The sequence below is a fragment of the Anabas testudineus genome, chromosome 14 (genome assembly GCF_900324465.2).
Source record: "Anabas testudineus chromosome 14, fAnaTes1.2, whole genome shotgun sequence".
NCBI classification, from domain to species: Eukaryota; Metazoa; Chordata; class Actinopteri; order Anabantiformes; family Anabantidae; genus Anabas; species Anabas testudineus.
In genome coordinates this window covers 7,117,647-7,145,566 of record NC_046623.1, presented here as the reverse complement: position 1 = coordinate 7,145,566, position 27,920 = coordinate 7,117,647, and the positions used below count along the sequence as shown (strand labels likewise).

Below are 27,920 nucleotides of genomic sequence, written 5' to 3'. Positions count from 1 at the left end.
ACAGGTGGCAACGCGGCCCCAAGTATCTCACATCTATAGATGGTGACGGTGCCACTAAATGTGTGACAAGTTTCCTTCGTGTTTGCCGTTTGTCCTTCCAGTCTCTCCGCTCACAGCTGAGAAGAATCACTGAAAGTGGCACCGCTGTGACTGCAGCTTAATTTGGGGCAACTGCTCTCTGCTGATGATATTACTTGTTATATTTCTGCTTAGTGAGGACATCCTACCATAGTCAGGAAATCCTATCAAAGTCAGGAAATCCTGACAAAATGTACCAAAACAATTTCAGTCCAGTCAGTCAGTTTTGGAACAAATCCCATTTACCTTCTCTTAGACAATTTAATAATCAATCTGGCATCAGACATCAGTCGTTTCAGCATGTCCAATCTTTCCCTTCTGAATTTGTAAATTACATTTTGGATTTAGTTTGAAAGCTGATTAAAAAATTGCACATTTACACAGACGGTTTAACTTTATTGACAACAGCCTAATTAAACATCCAGCTCTAAAATTACTAAATTTAAATAGTGTGTTTAGCAATCAGTAGTAAACCTCAAGAGAAAAGTGTGCACTATATTTTGTAGTTGTTGCTATGAAAAAAAAAAAGAAAACCACCAAAGTAAACAATCTGCATTAAACAGATTTAACATCTATGAAAGACAACATATTTTCCATTTGATTTAAATAATAGAACATTAAAAATACCTATACATATTTTTGGCACACACCTCTGACACAATCTGATCATTTGTTTGCATGTATTTGTATGTGACAAGAAGTCTTTAATGTTTTTATTTCAAAATCAAAACATCGAAACGACAATTAAAGCCTATATGTGGTCAGTTGGAATGCTTTTTCGTAAAATGTTTCTTAGTTGATCTTTATTTGGCCAAACATCAAGCTATTATAATATGTCAGGACAATTCTGCACTAGAACAAAGTTTTTTTCATGGAACAAGTTGTAACTTCTCAAATGAAATTGTAATTCCTTTGGTATATCTTTGAAATATGACCTCAAAACTAGTTTTCGTTGGAATGAAACTTCAAGGTCGCTTTCATGTCCTCTGTGCAGGTATGAAATCTAGGTGTTTCTGGGTGTTAGTAAGAGCAGAGCTTTTGTTGGATCCAAGCCCCCACAGTCAAGTCTCCAGTATTGTGTAGATGCTTACCGCAGGCCTTCCCCACCAGGAAGACCACCTCTGCAATGTTGAGCAAAATACAAACGCCCGACACGGCCAGCATGAACACGGTGAAGACAGTCTTCTCCGTGGGCCTCGACACGAAGCAGTCCACTGTATTGGGGCAGGGGTACGAATCACACTTCACCAGCCGGATCATCTTGTACCCAGGGTAAATCATGTAAAACACATACATAAAAGTGACCTCAAAGACAACACGGAACAACAGGCTGATGACGTACGTCCACCAGAGAGCCCCTGTGATTTTCATCTTCTGGGTCTTTATCTGCTCCAGGTCTTTGGGATTGGTCCGGCCTGACAGTTTGTACAGCCTCTTGTCGACGTGGCGACGGTGGGCCACATGCATGGCTACCAGCAGAGCAGGAGTGGAGACCAGGATGAGCTGGAGCGCCCACAGACGGATGTGGGAGATGGGAAAAAAGTGGTCATAGCAGACACTGTTGCAGCCCGGCTGCTGGGTGTTGCACGTGAAGCCGGATTTCTCATCACCCCACACGCTCTCGGCTGCAACCACCAGGACCAGGATGCGGAAAATGAACAAGACAGAAAGCCAGATGCGTCCAATGCCTGTGGAGTGTCTGTTCACGCCACTGATGACAGCATAGAATGATGCCCAGTTCATCTTTGGCTCTGGGTCTGATAGAAAGAAAAAAGAAAGGGTCAACACCTGAGAGAACATTTTGTAATTATTAATTATTTTATTATTCATTATTATTAAGGAGAATTCAAATGAGGTAGTGCCTGCCATTAATTTTAACCTTTCAGAAAAATCAGGTTTTGTCTGACTCTTACACTGTCAGAGAACAATTCTTGAAGCGCCAATAAGACTGCCATCGAAACGCTAAGAGTTGCCATGAGTCTGGTCTCCTAATAAAAGCAGCTAGAAGGATTCTGGCAGTAATTTATGCAAACACTTTCCAGTAGTGCTTGTTTGCAAAAAGGCGAAACAAAAGAAGGTTCAACCATTAAACGAGGCAACATACCTACTCAATTTTAACATTTTCAACAGTAATTATCATCCAAAATTTGCCCAATGCATTTTCAGTTGTCTGCCGTGCATCAATATCATCTGAATCCAGACCCTGTTTTTTGCATATCTGTCATACAATACAACTAAAAACACATGTTGGGTGCCACATTTGCTGTTAATGAAAACTGTGACCATAATTGTTTTGTTGTTGTTGTTTAAGAGTTGCAAAAGCTGAGAAAAACTAACACTGTTTATAGTCTCTACAACCGATTTCCACAAGAAAGGGTCGAGTAAAACTCTCACCCCTTCGCTTGTTAAGTCACAATCTTTTTTTTGTGTCTGTTGCTCTTGAAAAGACAAATCACTAACAAAAAATGTTATCAATGAACATTAAACTGGTACTTTTGATATTGTGACACTTTTTATATGACACTTGTATCTTCTAGGTACATTCAGTGCTGGTCCCCCTTTAACAGAGTTTGAACAAAGCACATTGGCACCTCACTGTAAAGTTGCTGCATGGTCAATTCTTAAAATTCTGATGCTGATGTATCTAGTCAGGTGATAACCTACGATCTAATAGATTAAATGACAATGTGAGATGACTATTCAGAAGCAAATTTACAAATACAGTTTCAGCGTAAGTTCAAAATAATCTGCACAATATTCTACAGAGACAATTTAATCCAAGAAGCAAAAAATTAGCACACCAAAAGTTTAGTTACTTGTGTAACTATTCTTTGTTATTTCTCCTTTCCACCAAATTAATTTAAAGTTATAAATAATAAAGAATATGCCAAGTGCATTAACTCCTCTGTGGTGTTGGTGGTTCTTCTGTTTCCTCAACACGGTTGCATGTCCAGTGTAATATCAGTGTCAGAGTTGGTACCTGGCTCAGCAGGAGGTGTAAGAGGCATAGGACGCAATATAGAGGAAAATGTTGACCCACTGGTTTGGCATGGATGTGAATCCAGAGAAGAAGAAAGCCTCACTAACCCCCTCTGCAGTTGGCAGGCCACTTAAGAGTGCAACACTGAAATCTGGCACCATGCATCATGTGACATGCTTTCCCCATTTTCAATGGCGTGGCCTGTAAAATAGACATTTGTACCCAACGTACCGGTGTCTGAAACATACTGGTGTCTGCAGTGCTGTCTGATTCTTGGGCTGAAACAGGGTTTTGGCAACAAAAATCTCTTGATGTGCATCAGAAACTCCTCCGGTTCAGACTATATGATCAGTCTGTGTATGGCTGGCTACTGTTTATGGCTGAATGTTGGTTCGAATTTCTAGAACAACATAATGTTTCAAAAGCTTTGCTAATTGCGAATTTCTTCAATGTCAAATTAAGACATAACAGTAAAGTATAGACTAAACAGCCTAACACAGTCTGAACAAAACCCACTGTAAACTCCAGGGTAAGAAATAAAATCAGCTTACCTTCAGCTGTACCACATCCAGAAACATTTACGTTGACATTAGCAGATCCTCTTTTCAATCTGTGAACAAGAGTGTCAGAGCACCATGACTTTGCATTGCTAATGATTTCTCTCACACTAGCCAGTGCCCTGCACTGGAGAGGTCATATGCTTCTAGGCGCACTATTTGCATACAATAGCCCCATTTACTGAGACCAAACAAACAGCTTCAGAGTTCAGATCAAACATTTTAATTTGTGCCCAGCTGAGGAATCTGTGTGGGGACTGTAGTCTGTCCTCTCATCTTATTGTTCTGTGTTCTGCAGAGGAAGTGGAGGATGTATTTGACGCAATATGGAGTAAAACATAAAGGTCTACAACAAAGAATCGCCCATAAATCCTAAAGATAAGAGGACAAGCGTTCATTATCATTTTATCATCTAGCTTATCTTCGCCTTTATATCCACATTGTTTCTGCTTGCCTAATTAAACAATGAATCGACTAGTGAATAATTGTGCTCACTCTGTACCTGGTGGGCTCAAGTGCAGTGTGACGTATTTTTGCAATTGCACTGGGAATATTATTATGAAAAGAAAGAATAGAAAAAGAAACTCTATTGTTCTTTTGAATAAAGGAGTTTTAGTTTTGGAGGTGAATGACGTGCCACTATTACGCCATAAGCATATCAACCACATTTACACTCTGTGTATCAAGATAAGCTACTATATAGTACCTATAATATATATGAGAACCTACCTACCTAAGTTTGACTTCATTTAATAGATTTTTATCAGAAGTACAGATGTGAATAGACAAAGTGATGCTCAGTGTGTGTCCTCTTCTGGGTCACCTCAGCGGATCATGGTACACACATTTATTGGCACAGGTTAGGGTTGTTCAATGCCCTTCCTGATGCTCCCAAAGCATGGAGGTTCAGTGTTTCGTCCAGGGACAAGCTGATAGACGGACAGCAGGAGTTGGGGGCAAACTGCTGAGCCGAAAGTTGATGGGCTACCATCCTACCAAATGATTCACTGTGGCCCCAGACATATTGATGCTCAGTGTTGTTATGTTATATATGTGTTAAATATATATGTATATATGTTGTAGTATTGTGTTTGTGATGCATAGAACGAGCTTTCAATCAATAAAAGGGCTGGTTTGATTACATGCAAGAAAGTATCAAAACACACTGCAATGTTCCACTGAAAAAGAAATGGTTCCAGAAAGAAACAAATTCACAAAGAGTAAATGTCGGGGGCACAGATACTGATTCTTAAGTGACACCTTTATTAACAATCAGTTGTTGGCAATAACAGTATGAACTCTAACAAGAAGAATCAGAATACTATAAACCATCGGAAAACACCCTGATGAGCACAAATGCATTCTTGAAAGTATCACTCACTTTAAATCAAAGGTCTGAAAATCGTGTACATGTATAAGTTAGATAATGATAAACATCCATTCATTCACACATTATCCTGTAAAGGGCCGGGGGCGCTGGAGCAAATCCCTGTTGTCATTGGTTGAGAGGTGGGCAGGGCTGACATATAGAGACGCTCACATTCTTACCTAAATGAACCTAATTGCATGGGTTTGGACTGTGGGCTGCAGCTAGGGAACCCTAAGAAACCCACGCAGGAACTGGGAGAACATGCAAATTTCAATACAAATTGTGTGTTTGTGTGTGGATATAATTGATTTATGGTACCCTTGACACCACCATCTCCATTGTGTGACACATTTTGACACTGTAAGTCATGATGTAATGTTTATTCACTTGCTTTGATTAGAATATGGCCTGTCTTCATAATTATATATAAACATTCCTGTGGGCTGCCATAATTGTATTTTCTCTTGGCTTGTTCTGCTGTTGTTTTTGTACACGAAGGCTCAAAAGAAGTTTAAATCCTACATATATACAGATTTTTCTTCTGTTAAACTGATCAAGTAACACTCTCTGCATTCAAACTGCTCTTTTGCAGGCTTACCCTCATCCCATGCTTGAGTTGAGACTGAAGACTGACATCTGGAGGTCATTAACAGTTATTGCAATATAACCTAACTGGTCAAATGAAAGATCAGAAGATAATTAAGTGAATTTTTTGTCATGAGAGGAGCATTAAAGTGGAAACAATTTGTGTAGTAATGCTGCTCTACACAGCTCAATGTGTACAATAGGATCGAATGGCATATATAATAAACAAGTAATGTTCTCCCAACACTACTATCACTAGTATATTTTTGTGGTGACACAGTGGATGTTTCCATCGTGTCAAGTCTAATTTCTACTGCTTGTGTGTGTGTCACATCAGTGCTTGTGTACACTATGTGTGGCTTATTATGCAACACACACAGGTCACATAATAGTCCTTAATCTTGAAGACTGGATCACACCCAGTCACATGCACAGGTGTGACCTGCCACGCTTGCATGATAATCACGGTTTATAGGATATGTTCTGGTGTCCATACGTAATGTGTCACTAAATGTTTTATGAACTGCTCCAACATATAGCACAACAGTACATCGTCTCCAGATTTCCCACAAAACATGAAAGCAGCATTAGCCACACAATGATTCCTAGTGCGCCGTGGCCCCTTTAAGGACCTCCTGGGTGTGGAAAGCGGGGAGTTTTTTCTGAGTCCATAGCCAGATGGTTACGTCCTATTCAGCTTTGTGTTACGATCTTTACAGACATTTAAGGATGTGAGTAATCACTCCAACAGGGGAAAACATCACTAAAACCCATTTAACATGCTGTTTACCTCATAAATCTACAAACGAGGTCAAACCGAGATAAAGGACCGAGGGAGGCTCCGTGAAAGTGTCAAACACGTAGGAATGGGACGCGGCCCAAGGGATTGTAGCCGCTCTTCCAAAGCGCGACACCACAACAAGGAAAAGTGACAAGAGGAGCAGGATACAGATAAATTAGAGTTGAAACCGCGCGTCACACCAAGAGAAGGGGGAAGTGAGTCCGTACCGTGCCTCCTCACTGTGTGGCTCGCTTGGTATCCGAGCAGGCGGCCGCTGCAGGCTCCCACGGACACCATGGTTTGTGAACCGAGGGGAGCACGGACCGAGCTCCGGTGACCAGTGTGCGGCAGACGAGCGCAGGCTGCGGGGGCTCACCGAGACACATTCACACTTTGTACTAGCTAAACCAGTCGTCCTCAACATGGGGCATCCTCCTCTGGAGTTTAGTGACTGCTATCTGGACAGTCCGGAGTTCAGGGACACGCTGAAGAGTTACGAGGTAGAGCTGGAGAGGACAAGTAAATTCCTGAAAGAGGTGATAAAAGACGGCAACAGTGTAATCAGTGCCATCAGGGGTAAGCATGTGCACACCTCATCTTCCTTCTTTTGACATCCGTAACTCTCCGTCGAGCCTACTGCGAGTGATGGTAGTGTTGCAGCGAGGACCGAGCATCAGTGGGGCCTTTCTTCAGGCCCTACATGATCATTGTGGATGTGTGGGTGGTGGAGGCACGTTTGGGGAGGTGCTAGTGCACCCCTGGGACCAGGCCAAACAGCCTCTGCTTTGAAAGGCAGTAGATGTGATGCAGATGTGCAGGATGTCCAGCTGCTTGTTTCCACACAGCACAAAACAACTGTCTCCTCCTGCAGGAACTGTGTGTCTCCATGTGTCCCCTTCCCCCTCCCCTCCCCTGCTGCTGGTTCCCACTGATAGTATGGACCAGAGCCAGTCCATACTGTACTGCCAAGTAGTCTCGCAAGAGGAAATAATGCTAAACTGTTTTCAATTCCCTGGCTTTCGGTATAAACTGGTAGTGAAAGTAAATATTTCTTAGCTGATCAAACACGACCTTATTGAACACATCCATTAAACAGTGATGGTGGGAGCAGTAATTTGGTTTTAATCACTGCTTGAATCAACTTTGGCAGCATTAACCTCAAGGCAGCTCATCCTGTATCTGCACAACATCCAGGAGGGAGTGTAGATCAATCTGACTGGCAGAGCTTCTTCAGCTCGGTCTTATCCTTATGACTGACACGTCTGGTGTGGGCGGCTCTCCGTTCTGACTGGGCAATATCAAAAGGTGGATTTTGTGTCTCTCATGCTGTTCTATAGTAGATTTACTTTGATGTTTAGGGTCAGCATCCTGCTGCATCACCTAGCTTCTTCTGCAGACAGCCACCCTGACATTTATGTTATGATTTATTTTCCCCTGTCCAGTCTGTCCAGGTCCAGAGACAGCAAAGCGTGATACTCCCTCCACTATACTTCACCACTGAGATGTGTATGGTGTTAAAAGGGAACCACAAACTAACATGAAAACATGACCCATGGCTTTATTCTTTCCACTGCATATTTGGATCAGTGTGGCTCCCACTAAGTGTAACACACCAAGACACTATTCTGCCGTCCAAATCGCTAAGCTTTTCACCGCGAAAACACAAACTGTCATTGTAATTACTGTAGTGGTGCCTCAGAGTGGTGAGGGTCCCACATTCAATTCAGATAATGGCCTCGAGGTCACGAGTGCTGCACCAAGAGATATTTATGAAAGTCTCATTTGTGTCTCAATATGTGACGATTAGGACTTGCAGCTCATGTACTTGTGAGTTCACAATAAAAAACCTTATAAACAAAAGTGTAATTAATATAAGAATCTAAAATAAAACAAACAAACTACACAGACAAGCTCAACTGGTTGATGGGAAAAACATGCAAAATAAAAAGAGGGATTTAAAATATGATCCTAGTTGTATTAGCCAAATTCCTCAGGCGAAACTCTCTACAGTATTGATCTGACAGATTCTGTTTTGTTTTCATAATAAAAGCCAGACATAGCAGGGATAATATATCACACTGACCACGTACTGGCTGCTGCTGAGCTGTTGAATCCTACCAAAGAAGTTTTCCATTCTCGAGACTTTTCCTACACAGGATAATAAAAATGCTCTGTACTTAACTTCATGATAGTTGGAGTCGATTTAAGTAGCATCACATATTATATATTGCTTGGTTGTATTTTGAAGAATTCTGAGCCACCCAGGTGTTTTTAAAATATTTGTGTATATATATAATATATACAGATCATTAAATAAATATATTTTTTATAGGCTACTCTCTCGCAGTTCAGAAGTTTTCCCAGACTCTCTGCTTGTTCCAGTTCGACTCTATTGGTGACTTCCTGACAGATGACGAGATAAACATAGGTAAGATAACACAGATACGCTACGAGACTAAGGCATAATGTTGAACTTGCATTTAGAGAACTTTCAGGACATTTGATCAGTCATTTCAGCTGTTGTGTAGAAAATGATAGTCTCACAGTAGAGAATCATCAGAAACTTGTGTAAAGAAACGTCCCCAGTTGACCTCAACCGAGAGGAACAGCTTTGGCATCTGACTGGTAATACCTGAAAGTGAGGAATCAGGAAACAAAAGGCTTTGGAACAACCATACACTTCTGCTCTAGAACTTAATGACAAACACGTATAAAATAGCTGGAATGAAATCATCCTGAAGTCCACATGATCATGTGCAGTTGCCAGCGACGTCTCTTTTTTTAGTCTTTCCGAATGTGTTTCCTGAGTCAGACAGTTAAGATAACAACGTGCAAAGTGTTTATTCCTCTCTTCATCCTCTTTGTTGTTTTCTCCCCCAGCTCAGTCGTTCCAGGAGTTTGCCGTACTCCTGCAGGAAGTGGAGCACGACAGGATGATGGTGGTGCGTTGTCAACTTCCTCCATGCTGATTCTGCATCCTATTTAATCCCTCATTAGATATTAGAAACCACATTATCTGTATCCTCTAGAACAGCTTAGATTACACTGTGGGGAGTTTAAAAAAAAAAAAAGGATAAGTGAGTGTTTGGCTCATTCTGATAATGAAAGCAAACTTAAGTAAACATGCTGACATGAAATGTGTTTATTAGTTTTCACACGACACATACATACCACTTAGAGGAGTGCTGTTAATTATTTGGCTTTCAGTTCCTTTTATTTTTTTGTTCTGGTTCCACTTTTGTTAATGGTTCCATATTGCCTACTTGTTGATTCTCATGCTGCTGCTGCTGCTGCTACTTCTCACACTTATACTCTTAATGACACTGAATATTTTATCATGTCATCTCTCATGTTGTAATTTAACTCATTTACTTCAGTTTCATAATTTTTATTGCTGTTTCCTGCATCTTTTCTCACTATCTAAACCAGATAAACTCAGATACAGTTTAATACCATTTGTTTCTTTGTATCTTCGGGGCTTGCTCTTAAGCAATCTAAACATGCCATTAGCAGCAGTTCCTGTTAGACTGGGTTTTCTGGATTCAGATGCATTCACTGTAAGAAGTTATAAAAAAAATTATAGCCTGTCAAAGTCAAGATATTTATTGAATCTCTTTTCAACAAGTTTGAGGAACCCAATGAACTAAATCTGTCTGTGAACATACGTAGAGCGCCCTACACAAGGAAACACACTGTGTGTCTATGTTTCTGCTCTTTGAATTGAAACAGCAGTAACAGCTGCACCTTGTTTTTGTTGTTTTTTTCAGGTTCAAAATGCCTCTGATCTGCTGATCAAGCCCTTGGAGAAGTTCAGAAAAGAGCAAATAGGATTAACAAAAGTGAGTCTTTCCATCTGCACCTGGGCGCTTTAAGAAAAATATGATGCAATCATGTGAACGATCAGTACATTTATGAATCAGCGATGGGAGTGCCATTATATAACATTATGTTCTTGAACTACTTACACAGAGTCAGTTAGTTATGAACTACATGTCCTAATTCCCTCTATGAATATATACGTGGCAGTAATTTTGTAGAAAGTCCTGTTTTGTAGTTCAGAGCAAATTTATCCCCAGGGTGCAGCTTCACCAACACTAATTTGTTTTCAAGATGATCAGGAAACTCTGGAATATCACCTTGATTGTTTAGCTTCACCTTTGAATTTCTTTCTGATGGTGCTCTGTGGGTCAAATATTTCTTTTTCCTATGATTGTCTTTGTTGACCAGCTTCTTTCTGTTATTGTTGCTACTGCGTTGATATTTATTTTGTCAGCAAATGGAACATTAAATGCTCACAAATTATTCAGGTCGTAGATGTGTTGATGAAAATAAAATTCATATTGAAACCATTCATTTAAAATAAATGTTTTAGGTCAAATAGATGTAAGATTGAAGTTGTTAAAAATACATGTAGGTAAAAAGAAATCAGGGTTTAAATGAAGATAATCCTAAAATGTTGTATAAACTATATATCTTTCAGTCTTAATGATTTAATCTCTTGTCCTACAGGAAAAGAAAAAGAAGTTTGAGAAGGAGAGTGAAAAATATTACTCCCAGTTAGACAAACACCTGAGTATTTCTGCCAAGAAGAAAGAGAGTCAACTTCAAGAGGTTGGGTGAAGTACAACAAGTCTTCAGATTAATTTATGTAGTGAAATGAAGAACTGAGCATTTTAAATGTCTGTTTTTTCCACTATAGGCAGATGAACTGCTGGACAAAGAGCGTATCAACTTTTATGAATCATCAGTGGAGTATGTGTACCAGATCCATCAGGTGCAGGACAGGAAGAAATTTGATGTGGTGGAACCAGTAAGTGCGGCCTGTGGTCTCCTACTCTTCCTCTTTACTACCATAGATGTATAGCAGCAGTTTGAGGAAGAATAAATTGCACAGTTCAAGCTGTCATTCATCTATTCTTATGGGGATTTTTGTTTTGACTCAGCAGCAGTCTTGGGTATGTAATTCATGCTTTGGTTGGACAGGTGCTGGCGTTTCTTCACAGCATTTTAACGCTCAACAACCTAACCGTGGAAATGACTCAGGACTTCATGCCTTATAAGCAGGAGCTGCAACTCAGCTTGCAGAATGTAAGTGGTCTTACTGGCAACACGTTATGCTATTGGCGAGATTTGATCCCCTTTAATCGGATGTGTGTACGTTCCTAAAGTGCTGTCTGGTTTTGCCCGCAGACAAGAAACCACTATGAGAGCACTCGCGAGGAGATGGAGGAGCTGATGAAAAGAATGAAACACCCATCCCAGATCTGTAAAATGCACAGTTTTCTGCCGATGGAGGGTTACCTGCTATGTCAGGAGAAGTGTAAGTGTAGTTCACACAGCTGTTTGTTGTTTGTACTGGCTCTTTCTTGAATTCCCTCTGATAAAGCAGGCCCTGTGTTTCTTTTTTCTCCTAACAGGGGCTTTGGGTATGACGTGGGTCAAATATTATTGCAAGTATAACAAAGAGACCAGATTGCTGGTCATGACGCCTTGTGAACAGAAGCCCACAACCAAACAGGTGTGTCACTGAAATATATTATTATTGCTACATAACCACAACATAACAGATAAACATTTGTGTACCTGTGTTACTCCAACAGAGGACACTGTCCTCAGAGCACCCTCTACTATTGTTGAATTACTCAGCCACTTTCCAACTTTCTCCCTGCAGGGCTCTACGCAGCTGACACTGAAATCGTGCATCCGCCGGAAGACGGAGTCAATAGACAAACGCTTTTGCTTTGACGTGGAGACTAACGAGAGGTTAGCACAAACAAAACTGAGAGATGAGGCAGCACAGAAGCCCTGTGGGATAAACAGGTTGAGGCGGCGAGTTGAACAGGTGGTTTACAAGGACAGAGTGTGAGGGCTAAATGGACTGTAGCCCAAACAATCCCTAAGCAATGGGCACGTGCTGGAAACAGATGGCAAACATAGTGATTTCAGGGGAAGGAACATAGCAAGCTCATATTTATATAAGCAGGCCATTCAGTACTAAATGCATTTTAATATACGCTCGAGACAAATGAGGGTTTGTCGTAGCAGGTTTATTGAAATCTGTCGAGATAAGTGTTGGTAGGCAATTTTTTAAAGGTTTAAAAGCTGCTTGAATTACACATTAAGTACTTCAAAGTGTCTCTGAATGTTGAGCAACAGAATCGTGCCATCGTGTGTGAACCGAGCAACAACATAATGAGGAGGTGGCTGTTTAATAAACTCAAGGTGCCAGTGGTGTCTAGTGGAGGATGTAAATGTAGTCGGCACATTTTACGGTAGGCAAGTGTTCGCCTTAAATGTCCCTAAAATGCTCCATGTGCCACTGTGTGACCTTAACCTTTGACCCTATAATCAGTGACTGGACAGTTACTCTTACGGGACTTCTGCTGACCTCTGCTCACGCTATCGCCAGTCATTTGTTTTCTTAAAGTGTTGTCATGAAAGTTTGCAAAATGAAGAAGTGTAGTTTGATTGGCCGTTTAGTTAGTACACCTGTTCAGGAGCTGCAACAAACCAGAAAAGGTATTGAATCAAAGTTGTTAGAAAAGTTAGTTTGTAAGACTATAACAAGGTTTTTTCAGTATCTTGATAACAGTTGTTTTGGTTAAGAATTGATTCAGTAGCCTACAAGCTCTAAAATTTGGCAACAGATTTTGTTGCTTCTCCAGTAAACAGATTGCAACAATGGATTTTCATCATCTCCTCACACTTGTCTAATTTATCTCCAATTTCTTCTTCCATCATCGCTAAATAGGATTTAATCAGTTACTTCAAACTTCTTCTTCTTCTTACATGAAACATTTATGGTGATGTAAGATGATGCGTGGCATGTAAGAGCTTTAAGAAAAAATATAAGCCAAATGTTCACAATGGTTGCAAACTATAGCAGTACATCCTGTGACTGAATCATTTTACTGCAGCTTTTGCCTTTTTAATGGTGTTTTTTTGTTTCCATAGAAACACACCTGTCACTTTCCAGGCTTTTTCAGAGGGAGAAAGGAAGTTGTGGATGGAGGCCATGGATGGAAAAGAGCCAGTGAGTTAAATTCTCATCTCATTTAGGATCGCTCTTCTCTTAGATGATAAATGTGCCGTCACACAAAACTCCCATCACAAGTTTACATTTTCAGTGTTGCATGCATGTAGAAATTTGTATTTTATACAGTGGCAAGAAAAGGTATGTGGAATTTTTATGGTTTTCTGCATAAATGTGTCATAAAATGTGATCTGATCTTTATCCAAGTCAAGAGTATTAACAAATATAATGTGTCTAAAATAATAACACAAAAATAATCAGATCTTTCATATATTTATAAAGAACAACCATAAAAACCTCAGGAAAAGTTAGGTGTTAGCAATAGTTAAGAAAATTCTTTTAGATGTGTGGACTAGAGCTGCTAAAAACCAATTTAACTTTTAGAGTTTGCTCCACACAAGAAGAATACGCTTATGTGAGCCATGCCTCACCAAAAGGAGCTTTCAGAGGATCTACGATCAAGAATTGATGATTTACAAAAAAGCTGGAAAGGGTTACAAAGTGATATCGAAGAGTTTAGAAATTTATCAGTCTACAGTTAGATTAACAATCTACAAATTTGGGATTGTGGCTACTCTACCAAGAGGTGGGCGTCCAGTCAAAATGACCCCAAGACACAAAAAAACGCACAACAAACACTCATCAATGAGGTAAAGAAACAACCCCGAGAGACAACCAAAGATTTGAAGGCATCATTGGAACTGCTTAACATCTGTGTTCATGAGTCTACAGTAGGTAAAACATTGAACTAGCAGGGTGACTACGGCAGGAAACAGCAAAGGAAGCTGCTCCTTACTAAAAAGAACACGTCATCGTGAGGTTTTTATGGTTGTTCTCAATAAAGACATAAAAGATCAGCATGTTATTATTTTAGGCACATTGTATGTTCTTGACTTTGATGAAGATCAGATCACGTTTTATGACAAATGAATGCAGAAAACCACAAAATCCCAAAAGCTTCACCTACATTTTCTTGTCATTGTAGATGTATGCCAGTAATTGATTTGCATCTCGTTAAATATATTATCCTTGAAGGCCAGTGACGACTCGAATGTGACATCTGTTAAGCACTGCAGGATACAAACATGAGTGATCTCACTATGGCCTTGCTTTTATAGCTGTGGAAGAGATTGCACACTTATTAGGCACATTAAGACAGCAGTTTGCAGGTGCATGACATCTGGTTAGTCTTAATAGCCTCTAAAAAGCACAATGCTTGGGTGTTAATGGAAACCTTGTTGGAGAAACTGTCAATTTGCTGAACTGCCAAACCCTGCTGCTCCCATGTGTTCATCATTTTTAAATGATGAAATACAACAATGCCTTACCAGCAAAATACCTCATAAATTCCTATTGGTAAAGATTCTCTGTAATCCAGGTGAGGTTACCTGGAGGTTGAGTCATGGCAACTGGATCTAAACGACTGAAGAAACCACTTGGATGAGTAGTGAAACATTTCAACCTAAAAAGAAGGAAGTCCAGTTGCCATGACTCAACTTCCAGCTTGTTCATTTCTGTTTTGGTTGTCGCTTTAAACAGTAGTTATTTCTTCAGTTCTTATTTCCATGCCAGCAGTTCTCATCAGATGTCAGTCCGTTTAAAGTTGGATGTGGTGTGAGTTGTGGACAAAATAAATAAATCACCACTGTCAGAGGATGTGAAAATAACAGAAGGCACATTTTTCATTGCCCTCTTCCTGTGCAACTTCCCCAGTGATGTAAATGTATTATTGTGAAAATATCACAAGTGCTTACCTACCCAGGCCAGATACTGTCAGGCACAGATGCACTGCCCCATTCTACTGCACCGTCTGCAGAGTGCTAGTTGGTGTTTAGTGTTGGCAAGGATCAAAATACTCTTTATTACACTTTAATGCCCTTCAGCCTATTGAATAGCTGTAACATGCAGCACCACCTCTACCCTGTGCACAGTCATATGAACACTTTGTATTGGTCTTTATGAAGGCCCTTTTTGTAGCATGTCTATTCATACTATATGTAACCTATGGCTCTTTCTGAACATGTTACATTATATTTACTTAATTATTATTTTCAGTACATAACTGGAAACCACAATTTTATTGTACAGTACAATTATACTATACTTTTAAGTACTATATACCTATTACCCTTCTGACATTATTTTAATTAATTAAGAAATTATCTACAAATTATTGCTTAATGAAAATTATTGGATTAAATATTAAACTGATTCAGTTAAATTATTGGAAACTTTGTCAGAATATTAGTCAATAATTTGTGTACCAGAAAAACAAATGTAATCCTACACAACATTGATGAACTCTGACTCCCCATTCTATTCATTTTTAAAATTATTTGGAAATAAAGTTTGCATGTGCCGGTTCAAAGTCTCCTGAGCCAAAGAACATTTGAACAATATTCCTTATAGCCAATGAAAAGTCTTGCAAATGATAATATTTAGCTGTATGTAATTCCTCTAAATGTACCTTCAGTATATTTGCATCTATAGATCAGATTTGTCCAGTCAAAGTACTTTCCTCCCAAAACAAAGCACGAATTAATCTCCCACAGACAGGTATGACAGTTAATTTAGCAGTTGCTGTTCTCTTCTGAGTCAATCAATAACCGCGTGTGGACAGTGGAATTTCACACTCCAGCTGTCTGTGACAACAAACTGCTGAAGCGTCCTTGGACAAGAGTCTTCTGTCTCCAGCTGCTCTATGGCTGGCCCTGACCTGTGACGTTCATTAGCGGGGAGGGCAATGAGCTATTTTGAGGGAAGAATTAGACAAAGCACTGATATAAAAACCACCACAATTGACAGCTGCAGAGGGGGCTCTGATTTGAATGTTGTGGGTGTGAGTTACTGGTGACTGTGCCTTTAGTCCTAGTGCTGGTTTGAACTTAGTGCAGTGTAAAGATGGTCAGTCTGGGTGGCCTTGCTTTTCCACTTAATTTTATTTCTTCTCTTGTGTTGGTTGCTGTTTACACCGCTGCATGTGTGTAAGCTCTTACCTTTAAGGAATCACAAGTGACTGCAAGCCACAAGGCTGCAGTGGAAACTAACAATACGTATCTCAAATGTTGCTGGTGCAGTCCCTCTGGTGGAAATGGGGCTTTATTTTCAGTTGAATGAGGGATGTGTTCATTAATCACACTGTGGTAGATTTTTCCAAATTCGCCACAGTCTTCACTTTCCTTTATTGTTTTTTTTTTTCCATTTCAGATCTACCATTCCCCAATTCACAAGCAAGCCGAAAGTAAGTCTGTCACGGCTATTGTGAAGTCTGAAGTTGTGTTGTGTTGTTTTAGTATTTCATCTGAGAGAAGTTTTGTTTTAAAATGACTGCTCATTGTTTTTATATTTTTTTACTTCAACAGTGGAACTGAATGAAATAGGCTTCAAGTTTGTGCGAAAGTGCATCAACTATGTTGAAACAAAAGGTAAACGTCTTGCACATCTGTCTGTGGTCCTTTTAGTTCTTCTTTTTGTCCTTAAGGTGGCGTAGTTGAGTCATAGAAAAGTCATTTTCAGGCCACTCCAGCAGGTTGCTCTCAGGGAAGAATGTCCTGCATTACAGCCCTAGTAGTCTGAAATAATAGTCACAGTTGTACTGACATATCTTTATCTCTTTCCTATTTTATGAAAGCCTATTAAAGTCAATTTCTTTTTAGAAGAATTTCCTTTTCTCTATGTGTGGTCTCAGTTGACTCTAAAAATTCAATATCTCCACTGTCTTGAAGTCACATATGACCCTTATAATTCTTCAGTGGCAGAGTGTCTGTCTAGTGGTGTGATTAATCTTACAAGAGTGGAATTAAGTACTCAAGCAATAAGCATGTAATTTATCTCATGAGCCAAGCGTAGAGCCTTGTTAAGTCCCAAACGAAGTAGTTAAATGAAGCGTTGATAATCAGGAAAGAACATCTGTATCTTGATTCTGGCTCATGCAGACTCTGAAGAGCATTTCCACTGCTCTGTATTTGTCCAGATTATACTCCCCTTTTTTCTTTTTTTAACTCCCCTCTTTGCTCTTTCCAGAAGTGACACAAGAAGGAGTGTATAGAACAGTTGGCAGCAACATCCAAGTGCAAAAGCTTCTAAATGCCTTCTTTGGTAAGTTGATACGCCTTTGAACATGTGCTTCATTTGTTCATTGCTTTGATTTGCTTGATTGTAAAACCTATGGGGAAATATCACTCAAATTATTATTTATATAGCTATATGGAGTATCACAAATGTTTTTCAAAGGGCTTTGCATTCTGTGCAGGTTGTCCTTAGACGCTATAATTGGATAAAGACAAATGAAACAAACCTCAAGAGAGATCACTTTTACAGTACAGAGAAATATGGAATATGTGTATGTAGACAACAGAGCATGTAGTAGATTTACAGTGTTGGCCATCAAAATGATAAATTTAGGGATTATAATCTTATAGGAAGAACATCAAGCAACTACACACACACACACATACACACACACACACACACACACACACACACACACACACACAAAAGGCATAATCAAAAAGGAATAAACACAGATGGAGACATAAGGATAACATGAACACAAGGGCTAGGCAAGGAGGAGGTTGGAGCCCCGAAAAGACAGAGATGTGGATCCAGAACATCTGTAATGAGGCACCGACAGCCAGGGAAGAGAGAGAGAGGGAGGTCACAGGCGGTCAATGGTCCAGTAAAAAACCTGAGTGAATAGGGAGGAAAGGGAGAAGAAACTGGGAGAAGAGTGGGCGGGAAAGAAGTAGGCACAAACAAACTGTTGGGGTTGGAGAGGTGCAGTATTTTTTACCCAGTTTATAAAAATCTCGTCACCGTGAAAACATGGACTACACCGTGCGTACAAGTAGCCAAAGTATAAACCACAAACTGAAAGCCAGTAAGATGAGTTTAAAGTTTGGATTTAAAGGCCTCTACAGCGTCAGGCTGTCTGATGTCAGAGGGGAGAAAGTGGGCACGAGAAGAAAAGGCCCTGGGATGGACAGGATGCATTATTGAGCCAAGACTGGAATATAAAGTTTAAGAAGGTTAGACACCCATATAGGGGCATGGACAAGATTTTATATGTCATTAGAAACACCTTGAAGTCTGTAGTGGTTTAAAACACTGTGACTTTAACCAAGTGAGAACCAGGCCAGCAACGCCTGTCTGTCAAGCAGTATACAGGGATCTATGGTGTTGAAAGCTGCAGGAGAAGCATAGACGTTGAATCTGAATCCATTATATAAGTGAACTGAGAACTCTTTATTTATCTATTTTTTAGACTATTTTTTATTTTTTTTATTTTTTTTAACCACAGCAGTTGAATCTAGAGAAGACAGTGCCAGTTGTAGGCAAAACCAGCCAAGAATTGTTGGAAAGTAGCATGTTTAGAAACTGACACCAGCTTAGAGAACGAGTCGACCTTGGATTTCGCATCATACTCGTCTACCAGGATGTAGACCTCTTTGACTGTCTGGTTCTAGTAGAAGAGCAGCTGGGCCAGTAGACTAAGAAAGCAGTTCAGTGATTTGGAGAGATGTTCGCCAGATTCTTTTTGTGAAAATTGTGAAAAACGATCTTGTGGAGACCCAGCTTTGACTACCTTGTGAGCTTTAGTTTCAGCGATTTTGCAGGTGTTGGGTGCTGCATTTCACCAATACTTTTGATAGGAATGATAATTTGTTTTTTGTGTTTCACATATTTACGCTGTATTTGAGTAAGGAAGCAGGGAAGAGAGACAGGGTTTCAGTGTTGTAGGCCTGGCTACAACTTCTACTGCTCTTTGTTAAATGCCGTTAAACACATTTGGGCATTTTTCACGGTAACTCTGACCATTCAGGTGTTAGTTGGTGAATCACTGAAACCTGTTGCTGTTGTGCTGTTTATATTGGCTTTGATTGACACTAAATATTTTTTGTCTTTGTTCTGACTTGTTCCTTCACAGACCCCACAAATCCAGGAGATGTGGACTTCCAGAGCAGTGACTGGGATGGTAAAACCATCACAAGTGCATTGAAGTTTTATCTAAGGTGTGTTTTTGTGTGAATACACATGTGAGCACTATAATGTCATACATTTCAGCCGGCCCTTTATTGCCATTCTGCACAATCCATCATTTCACAGAGCATTCATATTCAAAAGATTTATGTATTTTCCATAAATCTGCACATTCTGACATGAGTAGGCGTAGATCGGGATCCAGATGCACATTAGCAACAGTTATCTATTATTAAAATAACAAATGCAGGCTTGACAGGGGTTGTGCTCTCTGAGTGCTTTTCTAGTGTAATTGTGTAAATGACTCAGTGATGCCTTTTTTCTTTCTTTCTTTTTTTTTGTTTTTCTTGCGTTCGATGTGGTGAGTAATAGTCTTTTGCTTGTGTTTTACGAGTGTCTTTACCTGCAGGAGTCTGTCTGAACCTCTGATGACCTACAGTCTACATAGAGATCTCATGTGCGCTGCAAGTAAGACACGTTAAACTAAAACTCAGAGTCGTTGTTATTATGTGCTCCCTCTTTTTAAATCTCATCCTGGGTATAGATCTAACGTTTATACTAATCTATTATTAGTGATATGCAGGCCGCAGATTCACTATCTTACTCAGGACAGGTAATCCAAGTCCTGTATGTTTTGTTTTTTTTTCTGCCACTTTGCATCATTGTAAAACAGGGCAGACAAGAGTTTAATAGCATCAGCCTCATTCTGTCACAATGATGTCTTAAGTGATCCTTAAGACACCAGGTGGCCTCAGTTTCCTGGAAATGTCATTCATTAGTCAGACGGGGGCTCCTCGTTTACACTGCCTCAAGTTGTTTCTGAGACTGTCTTTCACTAGTCTTATCCAACCACAGTGGATTGCTGAGTCACACCGCATAGTGTTTTTAAATATTTAATGATCACATATAACTGTCATTTCTGTTGCATTCACCACCAACATTTTCAGTTCACCTGAATCTTGAATAATACCATCACCATGTGAACAGCCATTTCCTTCCTGACACTGAAAAATATGGAATGAAATCTATAAATAATTTTGTTTCTCCGTTATCTTTGTTTTAATTATACAGAACTTGTATGACCTGTTTATGATTTAGGTATACAGGTAAACTGTTCATATTTCATAATTGATATTGGATACATCCATTTAATAATGTTGTTTTGTCTGTGTGTCACAGAGTCAGATAATCTGGACTTTCGACTGAGTGAAATTCATTCACTTACCTACAAACTACCAGAGAAAAATCGGGAGATGCTGGCGATGCTTATTAAACACTTGGTGAAGTACGTGCTAGCATACTTGTTGTTGTGATTTACTCTTTTTACTGCTCTCAGAGGACCTCAGAGTTAATGTCACTGCCTGTTCCAACAGTTCAGTTACATTTTATCCAACCCAGCTTGATATTTGTTTACAGCGTGTGCAGTCACAGTGACGAAAACCTAATGACTCCTTCAAACATGGCTGTTATCTTTGGACCCACACTGATGAGGGCACAAGAGGAGACTGTGGCCGCCATGTTGGACATCAAGTTCCAAAATATTGTTGTTGAGATTCTGATTGAGGACTGCAAAAAGGTTGGTTGTCCGACCTCTGGGTTGTTACAGAGCCAGGCCAGCTGTTCCTCCCTGTTATTATGATTTTCTTAGTTAGCTATCTGCTGGTGTTAGTATCATATTTGGCCCACAAACACGGTGATATTATCACTTAAATTCAAGAATTATTATTCAGAGGCAATAGTTTGTTATGTCACCATTTTGGTATTTTTATTAGACTTAGCCCATTTGTTAAGATTATGTTAGAAATAAGTGTGTCATTTAATTTGTTCAACAAAAAAAAGGCTGTACGTAGGTGAAATACTAGCTACTGAAGTGTCGCCGCAACTTTTTTGTGATTACAGATCTTCTGTCATATGCCAGAGGAAAGCACCGCCCCACCGGTTCCTCCTCCGCGGATCACCCCAAGAAAGCGGCAACCCATCACAATCTCCAAGCGACCAGCTCGTGTTTATCAACATCTCAGTAAAGACCTCTTCCAGTTCACAGAGAGTAATTATTAGCCTCTCTTGGCCTGATTGTCGTCATCATCCTCATCATTAACCCATCCTGTCTGTGCTCAATGTACAGTAGTTTTGTACAGTCATTTTGTTTTATTTCAGAACAATTTGTACTGAAACAGACCTGCAGAGTCATATCCTAACACCTTCTGAAGTGCATGTCCATAAATTTATAAATTTCCTAAACTTGGATTTTTTATTTGTCAAATAAAAGTTTATTTTTCTTTATTTTTTTATTCTTTATTTACTTATCCTTACGTGTTTATACGGAATTCATCTTTAATTATTTGACATTTTTTTTTACCTCACATTAGTCTTTTTTTTCCCCTTCAGGCTAAATCATGTAATTTTGTGTCAGTTTGAACCCCTCGTTAAGTGGGTGTGACGAAATCCTCTCATATGCTGTGGCAGAGAAATTTGTACCACCTGCAGCTTGTCCTCCCTGTGTTGTGTGATTTTTTTTTTTAACTTACTACTGGCTGTGTGTGAGCAATCCGACGTGTGGGCTCTGTGTTGAATTTATTAACAAAGAAGTTGTGTGTGGTCTTAAATTTGTGCTGTCCCCGTAGTTTTGACATCTGTGTACATTGTGCTGGCATTCATTTTAAAGACGAAAGGATCCAAATTTGACGAAGCCCTTAAATTACAGTACTCGGATAGTAAGAACACATTCTTTATCTCAACGTTTAGTAGTCACAGTCTTGTGCTAATAGCTGTTTCTGTGAAACAGATGGCCAGAATGACAGTTCTGCCGTGACCGTGGACACATCGGTGAGCCCGGTTCCTCTGCAGCGGACAAAACCTGGAAGCTGTGCTCCACTCGTTCCAAGAGAGCCTCCTCCAAGACAAGCGTTGGTGCCTAGACCAGCTAACCGTCTAGACTCTGATGCAGGAAAGATGGACGATACAAAGCTAAGGCTGGATTCTTCTTTAGCGGCGAATGGGGAGTCTGGTGTCTACGTGAGCAGAGTGCCATCCTTCCAGAGCAGAAAACCTCCTCCAAAGAGCACATCAGCTAACAAAGACGGTATGGAACTGAAAATTCTTACTTTGCTTTAACCCTTTAATGCAAAGTGGTCACTACAGTGAACAGCTATACAAAAGCTTTTCTCTTGTATATTTATGGGTTGGGGTTAGGGTTAGTAAAGCCATGGAAAATATTTCTGTCTTTTTGGAGAAAATCCTAGAAACTCAGCAGTTCATCGGTCAGCGGCTAGGTTCAACATTTTTGAAAAGTATTAAAATATGTTAAAATGTGGGCATTTTTTTATTTTTATAATTTATAGCTTTCACACAGTGTATCATTTTCTGCTATTGGTTTGTTAAATACATGTTTTTCTTTTGTTAAAAAGTCAAAAATGTAAAAAAAAAAAAAAAAAAAGAAAGAAAAAAGTTACTCCATGAAAAATAGGTTCATAAAAAATCAATTGTATTTGTTTTTATCATGCCTAGAGAGGAATAAAAACACTAAAAGAATCTTTACTGAGGTTTTCATAATTCATGCACGAAAGGGTTAAATTCTTTACTTTTCTCTGTGTTGAGGGAAAGAAACGGTTTCAACATTTCTTTATTTTGAAACAAATAAATTCTTACTTTAAGCTTGTTTATTTCAAGTGAGACGTGTCACTACTGGAACAACTTGGCCATTAGTGGAAAATTTAAATTACAGGCAGTGTAGCACTAGAGATTAATTTACCGTGGTTGAGGAAACATTCAGTGCTTGGTTGCAGATATGAAGTACTTGCTGATCAGTAGGGTCTTTTGTTGAGTTTAATGGAGCATGGAGCATTTTGTTTTTGGCCCACATTTTTTCTGTTTGGGGTCTAATGTCCCAGCTCTCACTGACCCAGTTTCCAGCAGAGAAGTCAAAGACTAGTTGGTGAACGCAACAACACAGAAGTTGTTTAATCTACTTAATTCCACTTGCCAATGTCCCTAGTTTTTTTTACACATTCCTATGCACTGTGACATGAAGATTTACTAGTGTTTTTTGTACTAGTGTTTTTTTTTTTTTTCCTTTTTCAGGGGACTCTGGTCTGACTAGAACAAAGTCTATTTGTAGACCCCCAGTCAGGCCTCCTGAACCGCCTTCCAGATTTCCTGCTCCACAAAATCCTCAAAGTGCAGCCAACAGCGAGGGTACGCCAACATCCTAGTAAGTGCTCTTCAGTGATTCTCCGAGTTCAACATTTAAGCAACCTTGAGCCAGATGTGTGTCAGAGTCAGCAGGGACAGTGACCTGCCAAATAATACACACTGACTCACGAACCATAGTTTGTTTTTTTCTACATTACCAACCAACATGTCAATTTCCTTCTTTTTCTGCAGTGTTGCCTCTAAAACAAAGTTCTTTGAAAATGCCTCCAGGCAAGTTGTCAAGTATGTAAAATCTTTTCAAATCTTTGCTCCAGTTTGTCCTTTTCTGTACTTCAAATAGAGTCATATGTGTGCACTAACTTTCCAACATGAAATGTTAATAAAACCACAACAGAAGTGAGGAAAGAGCAAAACATTCAGTAACTGTTATCATAGAGGGTGAACTGCTTCACATTGTTTAGATGTTTAGTGCTACTGACTACTTACTAACGTAATCCTGCGTTTTTGTATGTGTGCATGCTGACGCTGCTCTCGCTCTGCTCTGACTCTGTACACTGGGTTTCTCTCATGTTGGCTCATGTTAAATCCTCACGGTGAAGATGTAATGACACCTATGTGAGGTGGAAACAAACACATCTGCTCTTTTATGATTTGCTTGCCTAATCCAGGTTCAGTTCCCTGTAGTACAGGCAGCGATGAAGACATATAAATGAGGAATGTTTAGGTGGAAAGAGTTTGAGTTTTGCCAGGGTTTATTGTTTCTTTTAGTTTGATCTCCTGTATCACGGTTACATACAGTTTACATTAACATGTACAAAGGGGAAGGTGTGACCTCTGCTGGCATCTAAATCTCTTGGATAGTAACTTTAATCATTATTATATTAGGTGAAAGAATTGGACCCTCTGGACTATGTGTTAACTGCAGTTTTTAAAACACTGTACAGCAGGACTGTCAGCTAAATACATAAGTTTAGCTCTGACAATTAGTTGCTGGCTCTCTGACAGAACAGCCAAAAGGTTATTAAAGTTAAAAACAAAGTTACATAATGTGAAAAATTAATTCATCACACAGTGACCAACATTTGACACAGTGTGAGATGCAGTGCCCCTGTAAGATGACTGAGGCAGGTCATGAACAGTCTGATGCATTTGTAATTTATTTGTTGTTCTTTTTGTTTTTTGTTTTTTGTTTTTGCTAACTTAGCTCTCCGGCCTCCACAACGCCATCAACAATGACAAATGTAAGAAAAGGAGGTGAGATTTACTATCCCTTTATTCTGGACGTGATATGTTGTACTGAAGTGCTGCTGCAGAAATTTGAATTGAAATGTTTATAATTATATTCAAGGTTGATTTCTTTTGCTTTGTTTCTTCAGAATTGAACTGAGGGAGATATAAACCACATCAGGTGACCTCTACAGGTGCTGCTGGGTGCATGGGCTGAGAAAAGCTGTGTATTTCTAATGTTTGGAATCATGTTTAGGCATGGCTGCACAGCACCACAAAAGAAAGGAGTAACTGGCTCAGTGTTTGATCCCGATTCCAAAGCTATGATGGAGTAAAAGTATTTGCGCTCCTTGTTCCACTCAAAATCAACATTCTCAAATAATAATGCAATATTTGTATTTCATAGTGTTAAACAGTTTTAATGGCTCTTACCCAACTTTAATAATATGAACTAACTGCTGTTTTTAATACTTCATTCTCAGCAGTGTGAAATAGATGTTCCAAAGAATACGATTGAAATTGGCTTGAGTTATTAATTATAGTAAGTAATTACAAATTTGAAAATGTTGCATACATGACATATTAGTTGAAATGCTAACTTTTATAGTATATGTTATGGTCATGTAATGCAGTTAAGACAAAAATAACTGCAGCTAAAAAATGTTTTTTTTTTTTTTCAGTATTTAAACTGGCATGTAAAAGAAAAAGAAAAGGTTCTGACATATTACGCTACATCCCACTACAGTGTAATTATGTCTGTAAGATGTATTTGATGTGGTCCATTCAATTTACACTGAATATAATACTGTTTTCTGGGGATTTATAGAAACTGATTCAAAAGTGTACACTCCCTCACATTTGGCCTTGGTGTCACTCACTTCTTGTAGGTAGGTCAGATTGTACAGAGTTTACAAGAGTATCTTCCTGTACCGCAAATGAATTGTTGTGGTTACAGTTTAGGTCAGGACTGATGTTTTATTTCTTTGTTCTTAAAATTCCTAATATGTTAGTTTTATAACCCAATTTCAAATTTGTGTTGGTCTCTTTTTCAAAACTAAAATAAACAACTCATGAAAACTTGAAAACTTTGCAAACAACCTGTTTACTATCATTCATTGTCTTAGTTGTGTTTCTGTGTGCTGGTGGAAATCACTCGTGGCTTTAATGGCATGCCATATTTTGATTATTACTTTATTTTAAGTGTTCTCTCTTGAAACACTGCAGAATACTTTCTTAAAACATTAATACCTTCTTGATGTAAGGTTAGCAGGTCTGTAATATACAGTAACCTGCTGCCTACCTCACCCTTGTGTGTCAGTGTACTTGGTAAAAAATGCTAAAATTGGTGTTTTGTCAGCTTATTCTTGTTGTTGAGGAAGAATTCAAGCCATTTTGTGCAAAGTTGAAGGGTTGCAACATGCAAAAAATGTGAGTGCTGCAGGGTGGATAATCATAGAAACTGTGTTGCTTAATTGTCAACACATTGACTGTAATGAAATACAGTTCAATGACTTTAATACCTATATTTTATCAATTTATGCTATTGGGTTAGTTAAGATAAATGGTCAAAATTGATTTAACAGTAATCCTTTACAGCACTGTTAACTATGTTGGCTCTGTGCTGCTGCAAACTGGACTGATGACTGGTGTGGCCGATGTTAGGTAAGGTAAACTGTCCACTCTGTTCATCATACTGCACTGTAGTGTGTTAATATTACAGGTCTTTATCAGTAAAGACTGAACTTCTACTGTGATGAGATTAGGTTAAACAGATACAACATAAACTTTCCCACTCCAAGTGACAAAAGAGCATCAGACGTGCTTCCTGCCAGTATGAACTCAGTAGTTATGTGTATCTGTATTAAAAACCTGTTTGCAGTTGGACATTGTTTCTATTTTGCCATCCACTCCCGCCACATTCCCGCCTCCGCTGCCAGCCCGAGCCGTCTCTCCTCACCACTGCCGTTCTCATTCCAACAACTTGTACCTCGATTCCTCACAACTACTGTGCCAGCCACAGCAGTGATGGATGGTTGGCCCACATTAGAGATCGGTGGAAATTCCCTTGCTGATTTTGTGCCATAATGACCTTGAGCTTCAGTAAATTAATTTGTGGCCAAGTGCAAGAGCCAGCGTACAAGAACAAAAGAATAAGTGTTCTCACTGAAGAGACCATACTGGAAAGCCAAGATGAATTAAAGGTATTTAGTGCTAATATATTCCACTACTTCAACTCGATGACTGTTGAAGAGCTAGACTTGGACTTTGGAATTGCCTCTTTGTTATTTTTATTTACCCCTCTTGCACTGTGTTTATACAGAGCATGTAAGTTCAAACTCAGGCTATTAAAGGGAAATAAGAGTTAACACAGGCATATTTGTTAGTTCCTTCTCTAGTGTGTAAAATGGCTCGAATGTTCAGACAAACTCCTCCAGTTTTCAGAGTCAGTTTAATCGTTTTTAAAAGATGATGCAGTTTTACCTTTTTTTTCTTTCTTTTTTTTTTTTTTTTGAAAAATACACAACATGTCAATAAAGGTATAAATCATACAAGAGATAACTTTAAAAGTCAAGCGTTAAGACACCAAAACAGACATTGAGCTAATCGATCAACTAATCAATATATACAGTTACCATAGCATGTACAAAGAACAAGGTTAATATGCAGTACACTGGGCACGTATGAGCTATTGTCCATTGACATCGTACAAACACTGAAACTTACTGTAATTAAATCATTAGTATTAAAAGTTACAGGGGCATCTATGTGGCTCATTGAGATACATGATCCACAGGCACTGGTAATGCCTTCAGACTGTCCCTGTGTAGTGTATCATAAAGCTAAAACAGCATAAAAAACACTCAGAACAAGGATAAAGAGTAACAAAGTGTTAACTGTTAACAACAGTCTCACAATATAGTGCATTCAGGAGAAGAAAAGTCGGCTTGAGGCGTACCTATTTCTGAATTTTAGAATTTGAGCACAACATGAATCTGAAAATACTGATCCTTCGAAATTATGTTCACTCATTTTGCACATGAAAAATCGACAACTTTGCCTTAATTCAGTTCAAACTTTGGCCTGCACCGCTGCTTCTCAAATGTCAGCGCACACATTTAAGTGTCAGGCCTGTAATTAGTTGCTGTGGTGTGGTCATTTTCACGGACATCTAATTTCTC

At 39.2% G+C, this 27,920-nt stretch overlaps 2 protein-coding genes across 6 annotated transcripts; one reads left to right on the top strand and one right to left on the bottom strand.

The window, feature by feature from the left end:
* Positions 1-234: 234 nt before the first annotated feature.
* cx27.5 (connexin 27.5) lies at positions 235-3,131 on the bottom strand. The gene is made up of 2 exons (XM_026372144.1): positions 3,059-3,131; positions 235-1,835 (listed from the first exon to the last, which is right to left on the bottom strand). The coding sequence occupies exons 1-2, from the start codon at positions 3,084-3,086 to the stop codon at positions 1,099-1,101; spliced, it is 765 nt and encodes a 254-aa protein (XP_026227929.1). The 5' UTR covers positions 3,087-3,131; the 3' UTR covers positions 235-1,098.
* Positions 3,132-6,251: 3,120 nt separating this feature from the next.
* LOC113169699 (oligophrenin-1) lies at positions 6,252-25,826 on the top strand. 5 transcript variants are annotated; one of them, XM_026371305.1, is made up of 24 exons: positions 6,252-6,926; positions 8,683-8,778; positions 9,231-9,292; positions 10,118-10,189; positions 10,860-10,961; positions 11,050-11,160; positions 11,334-11,438; positions 11,541-11,670; positions 11,768-11,868; positions 12,022-12,113; positions 13,305-13,383; positions 16,591-16,624; positions 16,746-16,808; positions 17,407-17,481; positions 19,310-19,394; positions 19,772-19,830; positions 20,542-20,647; positions 20,779-20,938; positions 21,262-21,409; positions 22,148-22,444; positions 23,443-23,572; positions 23,746-23,796; positions 24,719-24,768; positions 24,891-25,826. In XM_026371305.1, the coding sequence occupies exons 1-24, from the start codon at positions 6,773-6,775 to the stop codon at positions 24,899-24,901; spliced, it is 2,373 nt and encodes a 790-aa protein (XP_026227090.1). In that variant the 5' UTR covers positions 6,252-6,772; the 3' UTR covers positions 24,902-25,826. The 5 variants fall into 5 exon arrangements, with proteins under 5 accessions (XP_026227090.1, XP_026227093.1, XP_026227094.1 ...); XM_026371308.1 differs by having other exon boundaries at positions 6,773-6,926; positions 21,262-21,382; XM_026371309.1 differs by having other exon boundaries at positions 6,773-6,926; positions 23,746-23,784; positions 24,719-24,755.
* The last annotated feature ends 2,094 nt before the right edge of the window (positions 25,827-27,920 follow it).

Excerpts from the sequence above, each read along its gene's own strand:
- cx27.5 (XM_026372144.1), bottom strand. The coding sequence starts at position 3,086 with ATGCCTCTTACACCTCCTGCTGAGCCAG. Across the intron at positions 1,836-3,058 it reads TACACCTCCTGCTGAGCCAG|ACCCAGAGCCAAAGATGAAC; the intron begins GTACCAACTCTG and ends TCTTTCTATCAG.
- LOC113169699 (XM_026371305.1), top strand. The coding sequence starts at position 6,773 with ATGGGGCATCCTCCTCTGGAGTTTAGTGACTGCTATCTGGACAGTCCG. Across the intron at positions 17,482-19,309 it reads GCTTCTAAATGCCTTCTTTG|ACCCCACAAATCCAGGAGAT; the intron begins GTAAGTTGATAC and ends GTTCCTTCACAG. Across the intron at positions 23,797-24,718 it reads GCCTCCAGGCAAGTTGTCAA|CTCTCCGGCCTCCACAACGC; the intron begins GTATGTAAAATC and ends TTGCTAACTTAG.